The sequence below is a fragment of the Priapulus caudatus genome, unplaced genomic scaffold (genome assembly GCF_000485595.1).
Source record: "Priapulus caudatus unplaced genomic scaffold, Priapulus_caudatus-5.0.1 Scaffold416, whole genome shotgun sequence".
Lineage (NCBI taxonomy): Eukaryota > Metazoa > Priapulida > Priapulimorpha > Priapulimorphida > Priapulidae > Priapulus > Priapulus caudatus.
Genome location: NW_014577477.1, coordinates 58,940 through 79,813, shown reverse-complemented (window position 1 = coordinate 79,813; position 20,874 = coordinate 58,940). Strand labels below are relative to the sequence as shown.

The window sequence follows — 20,874 nt, the reverse complement described above, 5'->3', positions numbered from 1 at the left end:
CGCCATCAGCCACGCGTGGCCGATGGCGCAGCACAAAACACAGCGTGTGCAGCGGGCTTAACGTTATTTCAACATTGCCAAGACCCCATACAATAAAGTTATGTTAACGTTACACAAAAACGTTTTTACAAACGTTTAGACAACGTTATAAAAACCCTACACATTTTCGTTATATAAACTTTACAAAAAACGTTATAACAACGTTTGGATAAAGTTATAATAACGTTTTTGTGTTAGCTAGTAATTGTCCCAGATGTATTGTTTTATAGAACAAGTCTTAATATAAAAACGGCATGGATGTCGATCGATTCGCCAATAGTGTCTATCCGCAGCAAAGTGGAACAATGAAAGCGATGATTTTTGTTGGGTGAAACAAATTGGATTCGCCTATTCTCCAAAACTGACGGTCGCCTTTGCACAAATTCTATTCCAAATGAAGCGTAAATGCCTATTCTTGAGATATGATAAAAATTGCCCCAGCCATCATTGTTGGATCGCGTAAATAGAACATCTACCAATAGCACTATGATGTTATAGCGCCACCTGGTGGACAATTCCCACAGCCGCTTCAATCGCTATAAAAAAAATAACCGATTGCTTCTAAGTGTTAATTTTTGGCATAGCAGACAACAAGACATGTCGCGTTCGTTTAGCATCAAATTTGACAAAAAACACTTATTTTCAGAAAATTATTTAATCCAATGCAAAATTTGACCCGTTTTTCATGTCCGATCATGTTGCATTCTAAATTACCGAGAAACCGTATTTGACGTGCAATTTAAAAAAAAAAATTTTTTTGATCACATAGAATATCAAGTTTCGCATAGCCGAAAGCAATTTTATTCAATGTAAATCATTCTATTCAACTCTAGCGACTACTCGAACTATGTACCGACTTGGCAGACAGGCACCGGAATGGCCTTGTAGTCGGGAGGGTGGGGTCGAAGAAATCGCCAAAACTCAAAAACCGAACAGCAAATTAAACAAACATTTTGCACCCGTGTGCAGCGGTGTTTGTCGGAACGAATTTTATTGCGCTTGACAGATTTCGAGAAAAACAGTTTCTATACAGAGTCACAGACACGTGACCACTATTAAATCACTACCGGTTCATTACCCTGTTAGGTTAGTGGATGTGACGCCTCATCGGCCGACCAATCGGAGGGCCTGCAGCTCGTGCACTAAAGCGGACGCGATGTTTTGTGGTTGCATTATTTAGGCTGGCTATCGTGTGTGGCAATGACATGCACATAGAGATGAGTGGATGGTTACTGGTAATTTAAAACGAATTCTTTTAATGTATGGCCCCTATTCGACTGCGCGACTGTTTTTCAGGCACCAATGTGGTGCCGGTTAGTAAATTCGCAATATTTTTTTTAAAACGCCGGACAACATATGACATAATTCTAATGGTGCACAGCTGAAGTACATGGCTACCTAGCTTTAATATTGCCACGCGGCCGAAAACGGTCGAAATACTATTTTTTTCAGCTCCTGAAATTCAATTCTTAAGTATAGGATCTTATGGAGAATTTAATAGTGGTCTGTTCTCAGATAGGCGCGTGAAAAGAGTCGGCGAGCAGTTCCTCTCTGGAATCGAGTAAGGGAGAACTTGCGGTATGTAGCCTTGTCCACTCCGTGTGTGTGCATGGAGTGGAGAGGCTTGTTGAGCTGTGTGTGGCGGGTATATTGACGGTTAGCGGACGAGTACCCGTTGTAGAGGTACTGTACGGTCACGGGTGTTTGACGCGGCCTGCCTCATGGGTGAGGGAGACAGGCGCGTCGGTTGGTGAGTAGGCACTGTTGTATTGTCCTGTTGTTGTGGGGCGAGTAAATAATACAGTACTAGTAGAATATTAAATAGGTTGGTTTAATATTCCTACAGTATCGAGAAGTATTAACTCTGCACGAATAGGGAAAAACTGGCCTATTCGTGGACGGCCGCACGGGGGGAGGCTGCCGGTTATTGTAGCCCTTTGCCCGGCTGCGTTCATAATTTATTCTATTTGTATAGCCTTTGTTTATACACCGGGTTGACATTTATTATGAGACGTAACGTAAGGCCAGCAGACAGGGTGGGGTTGCCCCGTTGTTGGGTTTGTGTGTGTCGTCCCTCGTCTGGCATTGTTGACTAATTACACGACTACACCGGAACTGGAACGGTGGGACAGGTAATTGCGGTGGGAGCGCAGTAGCACTTAGGCGCTCCGGTGGCTAGCGGAGTCCGGATGGCGACGATACGGCCATTTCAACGCCTCCGGGCACAACAGGTGAGTGAGATACCTAAGGTTGTTGTTAGTCACTACGTATCGACCGGTGGCGCCATCGGGTGTCGCTGGGAGTCCGGGCACAACAGGAGGAAGGCAAGGAAAAGAAGCAGGAGGAGGAAAGCAGCAATGAGAAGCCGGAAGAAGGCAAAGATGAGGTGCTTACGAGGTGCTTACCAGCCGACCAGATAACATTCTTTGAGGCCCAGTACGCTCTTGTCTGCTCGCTAGTGGACGCGGGCGAGATGACATCGACAAACGTAGCTACCGCTTTCGATGCCATATTTAGTGACCTGACATCATGGTGCAAGAATCTAGCATTCAAATCCTATATGTTATATTTTGTATTGCAGGCACATCTATCAAAAATTGTTACTTACTTACTAAAAATTGGTAAAATAGATGCTAAATAGTGGTAAATAAATAAACCCAACACCAAAAATACTGACCTTTCTCTATCACAAGACGTCATTGCAGAGCCGAGCCATACATGACATTTGGCCCTGCCTCTACTCTCAAATGCACTCAAACTCATTCGTGTAGATGCAGGGTGCTTGTGCGCTGCTCGACCCTATCTGCTACTGGTCCTAACTGGACTAGACCGTGTGGTAGCAACCCGTCTGCTGGAAACGAAGCTCCGTTTTCAGGGGTGCGTAGCGATTGCACACACACCACCATGGGTCTATAGGTAAAGCACGACGATTGCAGGCGCCTTCAATGTTCACACTATCATAAAACCTCAAATGGCTTTCTTGGATTATTTCTCAACTAATCCCACTTACTATGTAATAGCAACTACAAATGGATCTACTAAAGTTGTACATGACCAGCATATTAAAAAACAGCAACTACGAGCCATTTTATTGTATTTGGCGCGCTGACCACGAAAATTAACAAAGTTAAAGCTCAAAATTGGATTGCTTCAAATGTCTTTATTTGATTCCATTTGTGATGTATTGAAGACAGTGAAGACTAATAATTCAATCTGTAATAAAAATTATATACATACAAAATACCATAAATTTATAATTATTGCACTATTAAAGTTTCCTCTGTGTCCTTCTTTTTGTGCTTGTGTAACATAGCATACTTGCCTAATATACTTTGCAAGTCTATCTCAATAAATCCTAAACTTTAAACATTCCTATCGTAAATTCTAACTAAACGCATATTCCACTACACTGTATCTCCTAATGCATATTCTTTGTACACATACTGCTTGTAGTTGGGCAGTGTACACCAAGCATAAATTTAAATTACCTTATACTCTGTACCAAGCGGCAAAAAATCCTATGGGAATGTCGCTGGCATAGCACTTATCATTATACATTCTCACACACGTGTTTACATGAATGACCAAAATTAAACCTACCCTTTTACACACTTATCAATAAGTCCTAATTATCTAAATAAACTTACTTCTTTGGCCGGAACTAAGCGGTTTACTGCCGCAATGCTAGGCTACTGCGTTTCTGCTATTCTAATAAACAAATATACTTTATTTTACTCATCTCACAAACAAATAATCATTGCTCTTAAAATGATCTCCCACAATAAGATTTTAACAACAAAACTTTTTGCTCAGCGAAACATCATCCCCCCGAATGAGGACTTTTCCTCATACACCTTTAGCCTTATTTCAAGACCTAAACATATTAACATAGACACACATTTACACTAAATCATCGTACCCCTCTGCGGGATAGATAACCGCGATCTTGGTAACCGGTCTGCGATAAACGCCCGCCGCGGTTTTCAACTGTACGTTCCTAACTCGACCATCGGCATTTGCAACTCGACAATACTTGCATCACCCTAGTGAGTGTCCACCTTCCACGAACCGCATTCGCGTCTGCAAGCATGACAACGTCTTTATCGCGAACATTACGACGCTCGGTGTTCCATTTCCTTGTGGGAACAAGGAGCGGAAGAACGTCCCGCGACCAACGTCTCCAGAACGAATCGACTATGCGCTGTACAAACTCAACGCGATGACGCGGATTCTCTGTCTCTCTAAACGGACCTTGGGGTACGCTTCGCGACGCTCTCCCTAACAACATATCATTGGGACATATGTAACTACCGTCGTCTGGGTCATTTGGTATTCTACCGATGGGACGCTGGTTAACAAGGTTTGCTATCTCTACCAAACATGTATACAACTCAAACGGTGCTAGACACTGACTACCTATGGCCTTCCGTAAGGCAAACTTGCAACTTTTAACAAGAGCTTCGGCGCATCCGTTTTGGTGTGGAGCTAACGGTGTGGTGAACTTCCACTCACCTCCCTTCTCTGCGCAGAATTCTCGAAGTTCCAAGCTGCTCCAACCTTTCACCATCTCTCGTAGCTCACGCTGGGCACCCACGAACTGAGTACCGTTATCGCTCATGATGACCTTCGGATGGCCTCTAAGCGCGAAAAACCTCCGGAGAACCTGCAGAAACTCCTGCGTTGAACAGTCTACTGCAAGCTCAAGATGAACAGCTCTGGTGTTCAAACAGGTAAATATCACACCATAGTACTTCGATTTCTTGTTTCGACCCACTTTCACTTGATATGGGCCGAAGTAGTCACACGACGTGAAGTGGAATGGCGGCGTGAACGGAGCTACTCTGCTACTGGGCAAGCTGGCCATCATCTGCGTCTCTTGTAACGTCTCTTTTACATATGTTGTACAGATGTCACATTGGATTAGTAATCGTAGATAGGGTGGGTTGTACAGAGAGAAGGGTTGGGCGTTTAGCTTAGAGATGAGAAATAGTTAGGCTGGGAGAACTTCAGACTAGCGGGCGCCGTTTATACAGATGCTGGCCATCTGTACATTTCCCGCGTAAAAGTTTGAACAAGAGAGAGAGTGGTGTGTGATTGGCTAGAGGAGAGTAGAACTGGGCTGTGATTGGACGAGAGAGTCATATATAAAGATTGGAAGGACGGTTGAACGGGGGAAGCTGGGAGACTGGAACGAGACAGGACGGGACGACGAGATGGTGACTGTTATGGTTGTAAACAATATATTTCTTTAGTGAACACAAATTCTATATGTCTTCTTGATTATTTATACGTTAATTTATGACGTACAAACTACTTCCCTACACTCTCCCTGGCATGCAGCTGCTCTGCAGACCACACAAACAACGGTGTTTTGCAGACTTAGCAAGCCGGTGCCCCTTCAAGATCCAGAACCTCATCCGTGTCTTGGCCGTCGTTGCTGCTACAGCATGATGACTCGATTCGTGCGTGTATTGAGTAATTAGCAGTGATATGCCATGGTCAAATGGGATGCTTAGACTCGTGTGATGTGACCATGTTTCCCACTCTACCTCCAACTCTGATCACTCCTTCCTCTTTGATGAAAGGAGTGAGCACATTGAAGTCCCCCTTCTTGAAGCGTGGCTTGGTCCTCCCCTGTGCTACCTTTATCCAGTACATTTCAGCTCTCTCTAACTCCGTAGTGGTTAGAGCCGTCTTGTCGTCGGGTAGAGATCCCTTCTGGATTTTGGACTTTAGCATGCCTACGAATCTCATCACGTAAGCTGTCCCTCTCAGTAATTTTCTTCAACTGGAAAACCGTGTGCAATCTATCACATCGCTTGTCTCATACACTGTAAGCACGGCTGGCGATTTCCTCTTCTCTACCTCAACAGCCCTCTGATCTGCTTCGGGCTCATCTACTGGCCATTCTGCTTCGTCAGTGTAGAGAAAGCTAGGACCATGCTTCCATACTTCTCCCAGTTTCTCGGCCGTTACTCCTCTGGATACATCATCAGCGGCATTCATAACTCCCGGAATGTGTTTCCACTGAGAAGGATCTGTTAGACCTTGAATTTCTCCCACTCTGCTGGACACAAACGCCTTGAAGCCTCTAGCAGGAGATTTGATCCAGTGGAACACAATCATACTGTCGACGAAGAATATCACTTTCGCTACTTCCACTCTCATTTCATCATTTATTGCCTTGTACAGTCTGGAGGCTAACACCGCCGCTTGAAGCTCCAGACGAGGTATTGTCAATGTCTTAAGCGGCGCTACCTTTGACTTTGCCGCCACGAACCGCACATCGTACTTGTCATCCTCAGTCTGCCATCTTAGGTACGCACACGTACCATATGCCTTTTCTGAGGCATTACTGAAAATGCACAGAACTGGCTTGCCTCTTGCGTTGGATGGCGTAAGACATCTCTCTAGCTTGACATCGTAAAGCGACTTTATCTCCTCAAACAGCTTGATCCATTCAGCATGCTCTCTCTCCGTTAGTGGATCGTCCCATTGAAGGCCCACCTGCCATAGCCTCTGTAGAACCATCTTAGCGCGTGCAATGATTATAGCTGCAAAGCCAATGGGGTCAAAAACACGGGCCACTTGGCTTAGCATCTTCCTTTTGGTGAGCTTTAGATGGTCCCCTCCCGCATCAGTTGAAGGCATCATACCTTCATGGAACTTTACTCGGTATGAGAAGACGTCTTCTTTCTTGTCCCACACGACACCCAGCATTTTCTCTTCAGCAAGGGCTTCTAGTAGCTTCATGTTATCTTCCTTGCTGTCTCCATGTAGTGGCTCATTTGATATCCACCCCTTGACTTTGAAGCCACCTTCAGCTAATAGCTCGTCTATATCACTGGAGAGCTTCTCCGCTTCAGGAATCGTCCTGACCGACTCACAAATGTCGTCCATGTACACATTGTGATTGAGGACATTCGCTGCTTCTGGGTGTGTACTCTCCCCTTCCTCTGCAGTCATCTTGAGAGCAATCTGCGCCATTGCCGCTGCAGGCTTGTCTCCAAAGGTTACTACCTTCATGATATACACGTCTGGTGTTCTACTCATATCCATGTTCCTCCAAAGGAACCTGTGTACGTGTTGATCACTCTCTGGAATGAGCACTCTGTGGTACATCTTTGAGATATCGGCGCATAAGGTTCCTTTCATCCAGTATTCATTTAAGCTATGTCCTTGAAATGATGCCGATGAGTTGAAGACTATTCTGATTGGAGTACTCTTTTTTTCAGGCCTCACTATTGCGTGGTGGGAGATGTAATGCACAGGTCCTTCCTGCTTATTCACCTCCTGAGGCGAAAGCCTCCTGGCGAAACCCATCCCCTCCATTTCACGGATCTGCTGGTCATAAGCTTTGGCGTGCTCGGGATTCTTAGCAAGCCTCCTCTCTGTTGAATGAAGCACCTTCTCCGCCTGGCACTTGTTATCCGGCAACATTTGTGGATCTTGTTCCCAAGGGTAGGCTATCTCCCACTGCTTTCCGATCTTGTGAGCTGAGGATCTGATGACCTGTTCCTCAATGGCCTCTTGTCTTGTAAGTCTGCTCTCCTTACACTGACTCCCATCCATCCTCACTCCCTCAGACTCGACTGACCAAAAGTCTGTCAAATCAACAGGCGATGTTACTTTGACATGGAGTACATCATTACTCTGCACTTTATCATCAGGTGCTGAACCAAAGATGACCCATCCTATTGGCGACTTTCGAGCAGTGCAGTAGCCTACCTCCCTTGTCTCTCCGCCATGTAACCTGGCCTGGTCGATTCCGATCAAGAGATCCACAGCTCCGCTACCTCTGTGCACATCCGTGAGCTTGAGACCAAACTTCCTTGTCAGATCATCCAGATCAGTAGTGGCTGCATTTTCGCTAATGCACGAAATCCCTACGGCTGACACGATAAAGGGGTTGCCTCCCTTTCCAGCTTCTCTTATCGGCACTTTATACATATTGGTCTGCAAAACCTCTTCTTCTCCACCAATCTTGCCTATGGTGATAGTGGTGGGCTTGCCCTTCAACTGCAGCTCTGTTGCTAACTCCTGGCGGACGAGGCTTATCTGCGCACCTGAATCAAGCAGAACGTTACCCTCCTTCTTGCTGCCATTGCGTCCCATGATCTCAACTAAAACGATCGGTAGCAGAGCTTCCTTGGCTCCGACCGTGGCGACATATACATAGGCTCGTTGCGTCTGCTCTGAACTGTTACTCGGCCTCCGTCTTTCTACAGGGTGCAACAGTGGCTGATGGTAGAATTTGCACTTCTGCCCTTGAAACATCTCTGGACACGGTCTGCGTTTCTTACAATGCCCTCTCTCTGCTTGTCTGAGGCAGCTAAAACAAGCACGATTTTTCTTGGCCATCCTCAACCTATCCGGTACTGGCCTAGATGCGAATTTCTTACACTGGTCTACCCAGTGATCCGGAGAGCTGCACAACCAACATCTGTTCAGAGTACCGGGCGTTGGCGTCCACTTTCTTTCCGTCTCCTGCCTCGTTTCTTTTTGCTGGGCACAGTAGCTGAAGCTTGCTTGACAGGATTCCGTCCGAAGTGGGGCCGAAGCTCGCATCCTGGCCTTCATTTTACTCGAAATCTACTCTAGAAGCATTTGAAGAGACGCTGGATCGTTCTCCTTTTCCTGAAAACAAAACCATGCTTTCCGGTCATCTTCATCTCTATCGATGCGAGCATATGGTTGTTGTCCATGTCGTTCACTCTTCCAACACCCTTGAGGATGTTAAAACTTCTTCTGACCAGGTGAACTAAATCACAGAAGCGGCTATCTTCCTGCTCCTTGAGTGTTCGGAATCTGCGGATATCGTTGACGATGGCATCCGCTACGAATCTAGGATCTCCATAAATCGAGTCCAGCTGCTCCCACGCAGCGTCATAATCAGTGCCTATGCCCCAAATCAGGTCAAGGGGCTTCCCTCTTAGACAGCTTCGTAGAATGGTGATCCCATCACGTTTGCTGTAGCGGCCATCTATCAGATGTCTGAAGTCATCCCGGAATACGAAGAACTCCCGGACATCTCCGCTAAACTTGGGAAGACTTGGCTTCTCCATCCTCAGGCTGTACGGTGGAGCTGTTACCTCAGGAGGAGAGGCAGACTCACCTGACTCTAACTGTACTGTACCTCCAAGACTCTCAGAAGAAGGCGCTGCTTCTGTTACATTTTCCGGCTCTGCTCTCTCTCCTGACTTAACGAGATACTTGCTGACTCTCACTTGCCAATATACAAAGGATGTGTCGCAAGCTTCCATCCATTTTTCCTCTTCCTCAAACGCCTCGTCATCGGCTATGAGCTCCGCGTAACTCTCATGCTTCTGCTGAAGCTCCTGGTAGAGGGTCTTAAGCTGCTGGAACTTCTCCTCTACATCTCTCTTAATGGCACTCCCATCGATGAGCTGTAGCACCGCGTTCCCAGCTCTCGTCATCTTTGCCTTCGCTCCCCTTCTCTTTAGCTTTAACTCCTTCGCTGTTTCTGCCATCTTGCTGAATGCTGGCACCAGAAACGGAATGCTGATTCCGGAGAAATTGAATGATATGGCTTTTAATTAATTTCTGTGTAGTGTTTATTCAGACCTGCTGCCTATAGACGCCCTCTACTGTGGCCCAACACCAAAAATACTGACCTTTCTCTATCACAAGACGTCATTGCAGAGCCGAGCCCTACATGATATTTGGCCATGCCTCTGCTCTCAAATGCACTCCAACTCATTCGTGTAGATGCAGAGGGCTCGTGTGCTGCTCGACCTTATCTGCTACTGGTCCTAACCGGACTAGACCGTGTGGTAGCAACCCGTCTGCTGGAAACGAAGCTCCGTTTTCAGGGGTGCGTAGCGATTGCACACACACCACCATGGGTCTATAGGTAAAGCACGACGATTGCAGGCGCCTTCAATGTTCACACTATCATAAAACCTCAAATGGCTTTCTTGGATTATTTCTCAACTAATCCCACTTACTATGTAATAGCAACTACAAATGGATCTACAAAAGTTGTACATGACCAGCATATTAAAAAACAGCAACTACGAGACATTTTATTGTATTTGGCGCGCTGACCACGAAAATTAACAAAGTTAAAGCTCAAAATTGGATTGCTTCAAATGTCTTTATTTGATTCCATTTGTGATGTATTGAAGACAGTGAAGACTAATAATTCAATCTGTAATAAAAATTATATACATGCAAAATACCATAAATTAACAATTATTGAACCATTAAAGTTTCCTGCTTTTCCGCTATTTTAATAAACAAATATACCTTATTTTACTCATCTCACAAACAAATAACCATCGCTCTTAAAATGATCTCTCATAATGAGATTTTAAATCTGATTAAACAAAACAACAACAAAACTTTTCGCTCAGCGAAACAGTATTATTTCTGAAATTTTCTTTATTTAAAGATAGGAAAATGGGTTCAAAAGGATTACAGGCACTGTATATGAGTTACTAATCAACACATTGTTGTTAATCATACCTTCAAATATTACTCTAAATAATTTTCTCTCCGAAATGTGCACAAAACCGTTAAGCAATTCATAAAAAACTAACATGTTGTTTATTCATAAAAGTTGTCAATGCAGATTTCTAAACACATGTTATAGATTTCTTTACATACTTGTAAAAAACTTTTACCTGAAATTCATGTCAGTCTATTATTTCATTACGTTTATTATTACGTCTATAATACTTTCCAAGCATATGGGAATCACCCATCGGGTATGACTCTAAATTAACTCAATGTTATATGGTGTTGGACTTCAGGCATCCTTCATCACAACGTCCACCTGACTATCCGCTTCAATTGCCTTCAGCACATTACGAAAGTGACAGGCTGTGCCCTTTCTTGCCTTAAAATTGACAAAAAAAGAAACCTTTCCCATGCAGATTTGCCACATTTTCCTCCTCCAAGTAGAGTGGCAAGAAATTGACATGCCTTTATATCTGCCTCGTTTTCAGAAGCAAAATGACCAAGACGAATCAGCTTTGCTGCCAGTAGGCTGGTTTCCTGTCAATAACTATGTTAGCAATACAAACCCATTTTATATATTTTATACAGACATGCACATTAGCTTATACCTTTTGTGTGGCCAGAACTATTAATTTTGCCTGCATTGGTAAAATATGTTGGGCCAACCAATGAAATGGCACTTACCCAGCTGCATTTCCTGACCTTACTGGAAGTTAAGGACCGAGAACTAGTCTAGCAAGGACAGATTTTCACACATTTTCACACACTCTAAAAGTTAAAATAAAAATCGCGAGCTGGTGGGCAGGTATCTTGCAAGCCTAGGTGGACTATTGCAAATACATATACATACCTGCCGGTGCAGAGTGAAGAAAAGTTCACAATTCTTCAAAGGTAATACCATCAAGCATCGACGCCATCTATGGTCAGAAAAGCAAGCATCACTATCACATGCAACTATGTTGGACAATGGTGAAAAACGAAATCCATTTTTGATTACTCTCAATAAAATTCGATAGATACATGGATGGATGGGTGGATGGATGGATCGATAGATGAATGAATAGATGGAGATGGATGGATGGATGGATGGATGGATGGATGGATGAATGAATGTATGGATGGATGGATAGATGGATGGACGACGGATGGATGGATGGATGGATGGATGGATGGATGGATGGATGGATGGATGGATGGATGGATGGATGGATGGATGGAATGAATCGCACGTCTTGGGGGTGAGATGGATAGTAATGGCATGGATGAATGGATGGGATGCGATGGATATGCATGCATGGCGAGAATGCGATGATGATGGATGATGGAAATGTAGGAATGGAGGATCGACAGGACAGACAGGCAGACAGGACAGACAGACGACAGACATGATAGATAGATAGATAGATAGATAGATAGATAGTAGATGATGATAGATAGATAGATAGATAGATAGATGATAGATAGATAGATAGATAGATAGATAGATAGATAGATGAGATGGATGGAGGATATGATGGATGAATGGATGGAGATGGATGGATGGATGGATATAGAGATATTATGGAGGGATGGATGGATGATGGATGCATGCATAGAGAGATGGATGGATAGATGATGGATGGATGAATGGATGAATGGATGGATGGTATGGATGGATGGATAGATAGATAGATAGATAGATATAGGATGGAAGATGATGGATGATGAGGACAGACAGACAGACAGACAGACAGACAGATAAATAGATAGATAGATAGATAGATAGATAGAAAGATAATAGAGGGAGATGGATGGATGGATGGATGATGATGGATAGACAGACAGACAGACAGATAGATAGATAGATAGATAGATGGATGGATGGATGGATATATATATAGATAGATATAGATAATTCACCACCGATTTTTTAGTTAAAGAAAGAGAAAGAGCAGGCATACATATATAAATGATGAGGTAGGCATGTTTTACCTCTGGTTATCTGCTGCGTAATCATAGGCTATGTCCTTCTAGCGACTCTTCCTCATCATCAGACATCTCTACAGAACACAATCCTGCATGTAGGGGTCAGCACCTGCATTGATCAGCAGCCATGCGTGCCACGTAGTTCCCTCGATCAGCTGCAATGTGCAGCGGAGTACTACCGTTGTATGCTCTCTTGTCCGGGTCGACAGTGCTCTGCAAATAGACGATTTACATACAATCAATGATTAAATAATTAATTGAACTTTATAATTATTGTTTTTTATTTTCTGTGTCGGTTTCAAATTTTATGTCCCACGCAAGTGTTTTACGCTAGGCAGTCGACTAACAGCTATAGCTGTATTACATAGTTATATCCCGATTAGCAAGGAAAGGTTGACCAAATGATTGACTATACATAATAGAGTTCTCACCATCTGTCTGATGGCATAAGCAATTCGTTCAACTTTTATCTGAACATGTATAACAAATTGCAATGAATACAGCATTTAAACTGAGCCTCTATTGAAACAATTTCTCATATTCAGTAATGTTTTTTATTCGCACGTACATTACACACTCACTCGTGGCTTTAACGATAGCAAATAACCAAAGATATGCAGTAACACAGCATGTATTACGTCAAATTAAATGATGTCACAAACGACAGGATTATATGGAATGATCTATTCTCCAGAAGCCTTTAATATCCCACCTGCATTAGCAGATAGATGTAACTCTGAGCGTGTGCATCCTTAACGGCGTGATGAAGTGGAGATAGCCCAGCAGTTCTGTCGCCAGCATTAATGTCCGCTCCGGCTCGTAACAGCAGCTCCATGCAGCGCCATCTATTACCAAACTGTGCCATGTGCATCGCAGTCTTTCCTGTAACGACGCACAAATGTGAGAGCGGTGCTATTCCAATGAACCCATTCGAACCTGTCAGCTTTCACTTAAATGTACTCACTTGCACATACTATCAGGAGTCTATCAAATATTGATAGACTCCTGATAATATTAATAAGCATTGCAATTACAGCCTTGGTAGCTCTAACCAATCACTGTTATGATAAAACATTCTAAAGACAATGCATGCCCTGTTGCACAGTCGAATTTTGGTACGCTCCCATTAAAAACATGTACAAACTGGTTCAGCTTGACCTGCTTTGGTCGAGGAGGGAAGAAGGCATGGCTTTAATCTCTTACAGGCCAATGAAGATACTAACACAGGACATAAAAGCGTTATTTCTGTATAGCATCAGCAAATGCCAACAAAACGACACTGCCTGCTTCCAGATTGTTACAACACAAATACTATATAAATGAAACAGACTATGCCCTCACCATCATTATCCACTGCATTCAACACATTCCTGCAACCACGTTTTTTTAGGAGAATCCTTAATGCCTCCTCATGACCCTCCCTTACTGCTGCGTGGATGCAGTTGTTTCCCGCATCTGTCTCCAGTTGGAGCTGTGCTCCATACTCCAGCAAATACTTCATCACCTCAACTTGATTTGTTAGCGTGGCAAGATAGAGTGGCGTCTGTGGAAAACGTTTTGGCAACATCCGATTTAATCTTCGTATCGAGAGTACACGTGGAGAAACAATAGAGAGAGAGAGAGAGAGACACGTATGTGGCGACGATAAATGATGATGCAACGCAGTACAGATATTGCGACATAGGATGACTCATCAATTACTGGAACAAACCACCTATAACCGCACTTATATACTTTCACTTCACTTCACATCACTTTCTTTCACTACACATACTTTCACGCATGGTGTGGCAGTCGAGGGGTTGCTAAATCAATATAAATTGAAACTACATGTCAGGAGTTAACTCGTTAGCACCTGTGTAGTTCTTAACTCCTGCTAGAGTGATGACGTATACACGTAGTATACGACCAACAGTGATGGGAAACGACAATGGAATCATTGCAGCATCGCAGGCTAACTGGTACCTGATCACCAGAGCCACCGTTACTTAAATACAACATGGCTGCGCATTTATCTTTTTGGTTTGTTTGCGTCCGAGCAACACCCCGAATTTGGGCAAGTTACGGTAAGCTAAATTTGGTTTGACAGTGGTCGGCTAAAGTACAGACATTTATGTTGTCGGCTAGTGTATTTTTTCATTGTCGTTTGTTGCTACATCCTCGTCAGCCCTACCGCAAAGATTCGCTCCCGTTTCACGGCGGCGCGCTGTTGCCCATATCGTTCTGTATAGCGGATGCAATCGGCTACATGAGTAAAGCTAGAGTTAAATTGACTACGCTACGAATTTTCAATGGCGTATATTTGTAAAATGTTTGTTGCAATTTTTCTTACATGACAAGTAAGTACTAACGGCACTAAATGTATCCCCAAATTCTTACCTGATAAGATTGTTTCTCTACTAGTATAAAATCTAAATGAAAGTGTCAATGACACTATAGCTCACCACAAAAAAGTACACAAAGGAGCGAGTGCCAACAAGTCATTTTTCATTCAGCAACTATCCGCCTACATTATATAAAACAAGAGTAAATATGGGGGAACTCCCATTATATAGCATATCTCCTATTATATACTCTTGATAATTATATATGCGTAAATCGCACCTCCCCCCAAAAAAAACTGTAGCAAACACGCAGTTTAGAATGACTCAAAAGTAGGTCGACTGGCGTGCTCCAAAATAGGACGCTGTCATATCTCCCACAGGAGTAACAACTGTTTTGGGGCTAGCCTTACACATTCACATACCAAAATTTAACCAAATCTAATGAATCTAGATGGCCATTTTTATTTTTGCCAAAAAGTGGGTGTGACTCGAAAGTAGGTCGACTGGCGTGCTCCAAAATAGGACGATCAAATCTCTCCCATAAGAGTAACAACTGTATGCAATTTGAAACATGTGGGTCAAACGGTTCTTGAGTTATCGTTGACCATAGGCAGACACTAAAATGCATAGTGAAATTGCCAAAATCTACATAATTTAAATAATTAAAAAACAAAATCAAAACCCGTGTGATAGGTTTTGGGGCCAGTCCTTATTCATTTACATACCAAAAATGAGCAAAATCCGTCGAACCTGAACTGACTTAAGAACATTTCCATTTTTGTCAAAAAGTGGGTGTGGCTCGAAAGTTGGGCGACTGGCGTGCTGCAAAATAGGAAGTTCAAATCTCTCCCATAGGAGTAACAACTGTATGCAATTTGAAACATGCGGGTCAAACGGTTCTCAAGTTATCGTTGACCGTAGCCAAATGTTGACGGACGGACGTACGACGGACGACTCCCTATGGCAATAACTCATCTTGACGATGTCAACGTGAGCTAAAAAACCTGGGCGATTTGATATATTGATCACGACATTAAATCTTTGCCATGGGCTATGTATGAGTCACGAATGTTTGTTCAGATCGAACGGAATAGCAAAATAGGAAGTATAATGCAGCATTTTAACAATAAAAGTGAACAGAATTACTTACATTTCGTTAAAAAGTGGACATGATTTTTTTACTTTTACTATTTACGGTGACGTAATCATTTCAACTCACCTGTGCCAACGAGTTTCGAGCGTTGACGGCAGCGAAGTCTTTAGCCTGGTGCAACTTGTTCACAACAGATTAACTTCATCCAGACGCCTCGACAAGATGGCCGAATGAAGCTCCCTGCATAGAAGTAATGTTGCGACACAGTTTAGTGCTGCAGTAATTTAGGAATGTATGAGACAAGGGCAGTGAACGATGATCAGTCGCAGACAGGCACGCATTAAAGTACTTGTGCATACTCCTATCATTTCATACACACAAAAAGTCCCTTGGTATCCTAACTGCTATAATATATATGTAACCAGTATGCACAGGCTTAGTAGTTAGGTAAGTTCAATGTAGAAAGCCTCTGGCCAAGTTGTTTTCAGTGTACGCGAGACAGCTGGAGCGATTCGTTCACCTATATTGCAAAGAATATATTTTTTTAATTGTAATTTTTAACAGACACCTATACTCGTTACGAAGATCAATGCTGACAAATGCATACTGCATGGAATATCTTAGATACTATAATGTAACCCAACAAGTATTATATAATGTTCCCAATGCGCATAGCGCTCGGCTAACTTCGTCATGACGTCATGACTGACAGCAAACATCCCATGATACATACGATCTTGGAGCCAAAGTTAGCCGAACGCTATGCGCATTGGGAATCTGTACGTCACAGGTCAACAGAAATGGCGCTCGAAGTATCGCCGCTCGTCACTTCGAAATTTTGTAACAGGTTATATTAGTTTAATACAGAGTATTGTGATACATAGTAAGTCCCAGGATAGCGGAGAAGGGTTTGTGTTTAGAATAAACCCAGTTTGGAAGTTGTAGTCTCGAAAAACGCACCATAAAACCGCCCTGAGTGAATCACTCAGGGGCTCCTCCAAAGAAAAGAATAGGCTCGCGTTGTAACCCTACTCTAGTTGGGTTACATCATTTTATCTAGGATTCTAGGAATACTCACGTGTCACCGTACTCATCCTTCTCAACTTCATCCCTCGCATCACCTCCAGCCTGGCTGCGAGTCAGCTTTGTATCTGTAAACACAACATCTTCTTGGACATGAGAGAACACTGCAGGGAAAAAGTGCAGCTACTCTGCAGGTAGCTCTAGTAACTATAGCCCGCGTACAGTTGCCGCTGCGGCCGTGCGGCCGTTGCGCCAGCGGCAACTGTACGCGGGCTATAGTTACTAGGGCTACACTGCAGGTTGCTAGGATAGTGAGGCAGAATCAAGGAACACAGATGCAGCTAGGATTTCAGACCTATAGGTTCTAGAATTCATAGGAAATAGCACATAGAACGTGGGAGCTAGAATTACAGAATTATGATGCTGTTGCTTAAACGTAGAAGCTCGGATACAATAATTATAAAGCAGTTGGTAAAATTTAAGGGGTTATAGTTAATTTGAGGTATTCAAGCACCCACACAATAAACTGGATTGCAATTTTCTGTTGAAGTATCTACGTCTTACTACTAGTTTTAATCACAGTGGCATGATTCATAATGTGACATAATTGATGAACAGCTATTTTTATAAATCGGGTTTCTCAATTAAATGTTTAATAATTGGTTATCGTGTCGGCTATGCGGTCAGCCACAAAGTGTACACCAAAACCTTTCAGGAAGTGAGAAACAGTGCTCTCAATTCTGGTGACACTTACCTGCTTAAAATTTCACTCTCTGTGTGGTATCCACCATAGTTGCTGGTTTTCTAAACTGTAAATACAGTCTGCGAAATTAACCACTGAATTCTTTTTTTTCAAACGGTATAACATAGCATGAACATAGGAATAATTTAGCGCCTTCGGATTGGCTGCTTCGATTTGCTTCGACTGATGAAAATCTTTAAAACAAGAGAACAAACGCCATTTGTAAATGTTTGTCTTGGTTTATGATCGCTAAATAAGTAAGTTTTCTGATGTATTTTCCATGAAACCATATTTTACTCATTAATATAACATATAATATCAATCTTGCTTTATAAATACGAATGATAATTGCTTCGAAGAAACATATTCTGTTGGTGACGCATACATCTTCATTTCGTTGTCTACATCCTACAGGGCTTGATCTCGTAATCTCTTACATAAAGGGCGAGTCTGTTTTTCGGTCTGTCTGTCTATCTTCTCTCCCCGTAAAAGGTGACCCCCAACACCATATATATATATTCTGAACCAGCATGACGCGACGACCATTTTAGGCCAAAAAAATTTGACCCAAAAAATTTGACAAAACAAAAATTGACAAAAAAAAACGTAGCGGCCTTTTCTTCCTCAACGCTCTTTGCGGAACAGGCAAGACCTTCGTTACCAACCTTCTTTTGGCCAACGTCAGGCAGACGAGAAAGATTGCCCTGGCAGTTGCTTCAAGCGGCATTGCTGCCACCCTGCTGGACGGAGGGCGCACTGCTCACTCGGCCTTCAAGCTGCCATTCAACCTGGCAAAGCGGCAAAATCCAACCTGCAACATCAGCCGTGGCTCCACAAAGGCCAAGCTGTTCCAAGAGTGCAAGCTCATCATCTGGGACGAGGCAACCAATAAGCCACAAAGGCGCCTTTGAAGCACTCGACAACACCCTACAAGACCTTCGGCACAACACAAACGTTATGGGAGGTGTGACTGTTCTGCTCTTAGGCGACTTTCGCCAAACCTTGGCAGTCATCGCCAAAGGAACAAGAGCAGATGCTGTCAATGCCTGCATCAAGTCGTCGTACCTCTGGAGCGAGGTGAACCGCCACAGCCTGAACACCAACATAAGGGTGCAGCTCAGCGGCGATAAAAAAGCTGGCCGCTTCTTTCAGCAACTGCTGGAGGTCGGCAATAGCAGACTAACCACCACAGCTGATGGCCAAGTCAAGCTGCCATTCAGCAATGCAGCAGCGGACATCACCCAGCTGATGACCAAAGTCTTCCCAAACCTCCACCTCCGCTACCAAGACCAAGGCTGGCTGAGCGAGCGAGCCATTCTTGCTCTCAAGAATTTGGCCATGGATGACATCAACGCCAAGCTGCTGGAGCAACTGCCTGGCGACCCAACGAGCTACAAGTCGATGGACACAGTTCCTGATCCTCACCAGGTCATGCACTATCCGACCAAGTTTCTCAACAGCCTGGCGCCTTCAGGTCTGCCACCACACAACTTGGTGCTCAAGGTCGGCGCACCCATATTGCTAATGCGCAACCTGGATGCTCCCAAGCTCTGCAACGGCACAAGGCTCACAGTAAAGCAGCTCATGTCCAGAGTCATTGAAGCCAACATCATGACAGGCAAGGGCAAGGGCAAAAATGTCTTCATCCCAAAGATCCCGCTCATCCCATCCGACCTGCCATCTCAGTTCAAGAGGCTGCAGTTTCCAATCAAGCTAAGCTTTGCCATGTCCATCAACAAGGCCCCGGGCCAGTCCCTCAAGGTGGTTGGACTCAACCTCAGTGAGCCAGTGTTCTCCCATGGCCAGTTCTATGTGGGGTGCTCCAGGGTGGGTAACCCAGACAACCTCTACATCCTCTCTCAAGATGGCAAGACCAAGAATGTTGTGTACCAAGAAGTGCTGCAGAACTGACCAGAAGTGAAATTCTTGGCACAGATTTATAAAATCCGAATAAGATCAGTACAGCCGTTATAGCAGACTAAATTCTAACTCTTTAATCCCGGGCATCGCCGGGTAGCCCAGCTAGTAATACTACATACGTACGTATACGTACTCGTACTATAGTATAGCACTTTGCTCTGTCGCAGGAGGAAAGAGCGAGGGGCTATAGTACTAGAGCTATATGTAGTGTGGAATATCGGTTCGTAGACAGTAAAACGTAACAGTTGTATAAACGGTAAACAACTATAGCTTTATTCTAAACACGGATAGCAACAAAATACACACATACCAAGCTGTCATCGACGTCGCGTTCAACGCTCATCGCTTAAAAACACTGGTCCTTTCTATAATAATACAATAATAATAATAATATCACTAAGATAGCATCGACGTACTATCGTGGGAAACATATGGTGTCCGGTCGTACGGACACCGCGTCGAATCGTCACCAATCGCATAACATAAAATGTACAATAAGCTAAAAAAATGGCGTATAATATTCAAAGTCACATACAAACGTTAAAATTCGCTAACAGAATTTATAACTCGTGGACAAAAGTTTAAATTTACGGATAAAAGGTTATAGATTTCATGCAAAAGTGAAAATTTGCGTAAAAGGTTATAAATTGCATATAAAAGTTATAATTGGCGTTTGACCGCCTCTTCATTAAGTGATAACATTGTATTCGCAAACTAAAACTGGGTGGTATAGTATAAAATGCTAATATTTATAATAATATAACAATAATGATGTTTAAGGTGGAGAAATACCTGTTTGTTCATTTTGCTACTACTGCCATAACCCGGTAGTCTGAGAGGGGAAGGTTTGTCTAGCTCAATGATTAAACCATGTTAACCATCGACCAACGAACCCACTTAGCAACCATTCAAGTAGGCCCTCTCCAAACTGACGTCGTCTGCGCTCCAGCGCGACTTCGACGAAGGAGCCCCCATGGAGTGGCGGCCGTGGAGTTGGTTGTGGCAACGGGGCCAACTCCGTCAGACTATACTGTAGCATCTGTCGGTGTAATACCTCGAGATGCGGGACGTCTTCCGGGTCGCGTCTATTTTTTCCGTACCGCAAATGCGTAAACGTCCTACACGGGTTCCTCTGATTAGCTGCTTTGATTTGCTTTGACGCAACAAACTTTTAAAATCAGAGAACAAACGCCCATTTGTAAATATTTGTTTTAGTTTATCATCAGTAGATAAGTTTTCTGATGTATTTTCTATGAAAAACACACATTTTACTCATTAATATAAAA

The 20,874-nt window shown here is 43.5% G+C and overlaps 3 protein-coding genes across 3 annotated transcripts in view; all 3 read right to left on the bottom strand.

The window, feature by feature from the left end:
* Positions 1–5,823: 5,823 nt before the first annotated feature.
* LOC106810171 lies at positions 5,824–8,619 on the bottom strand. Its single transcript, XM_014813452.1, has one exon. It carries the CDS (start codon positions 8,617–8,619, stop codon positions 5,824–5,826), a length of 2,796 nt encoding a protein of 931 aa, XP_014668938.1.
* A 17-nt stretch (positions 8,620–8,636) lies between these two features.
* LOC106810170 lies at positions 8,637–9,530 on the bottom strand. The gene has a single exon (XM_014813451.1). It carries the CDS (start codon positions 9,528–9,530, stop codon positions 8,637–8,639), a length of 894 nt encoding a protein of 297 aa, XP_014668937.1.
* Positions 9,531–11,419: 1,889 nt separating this feature from the next.
* The window catches only part of LOC106810169 (nuclear factor NF-kappa-B p105 subunit-like), a 52,102-nt gene continuing 42,647 nt past the window's right edge, over positions 11,420–20,874 (bottom strand). Inside the window, exons 8-10 of the mRNA XM_014813450.1 lie at positions 13,199–13,368; positions 12,493–12,699; positions 11,420–11,438 (exon numbers count right to left, since the gene is read on the bottom strand). Coding sequence (XP_014668936.1) covers positions 12,589–12,699; positions 13,199–13,368 — 281 coding nt within the window. The 3' untranslated portion in view covers positions 11,420–11,438; positions 12,493–12,588. The remainder of the gene's footprint in view (positions 11,439–12,492; positions 12,700–13,198; positions 13,369–20,874) is intronic.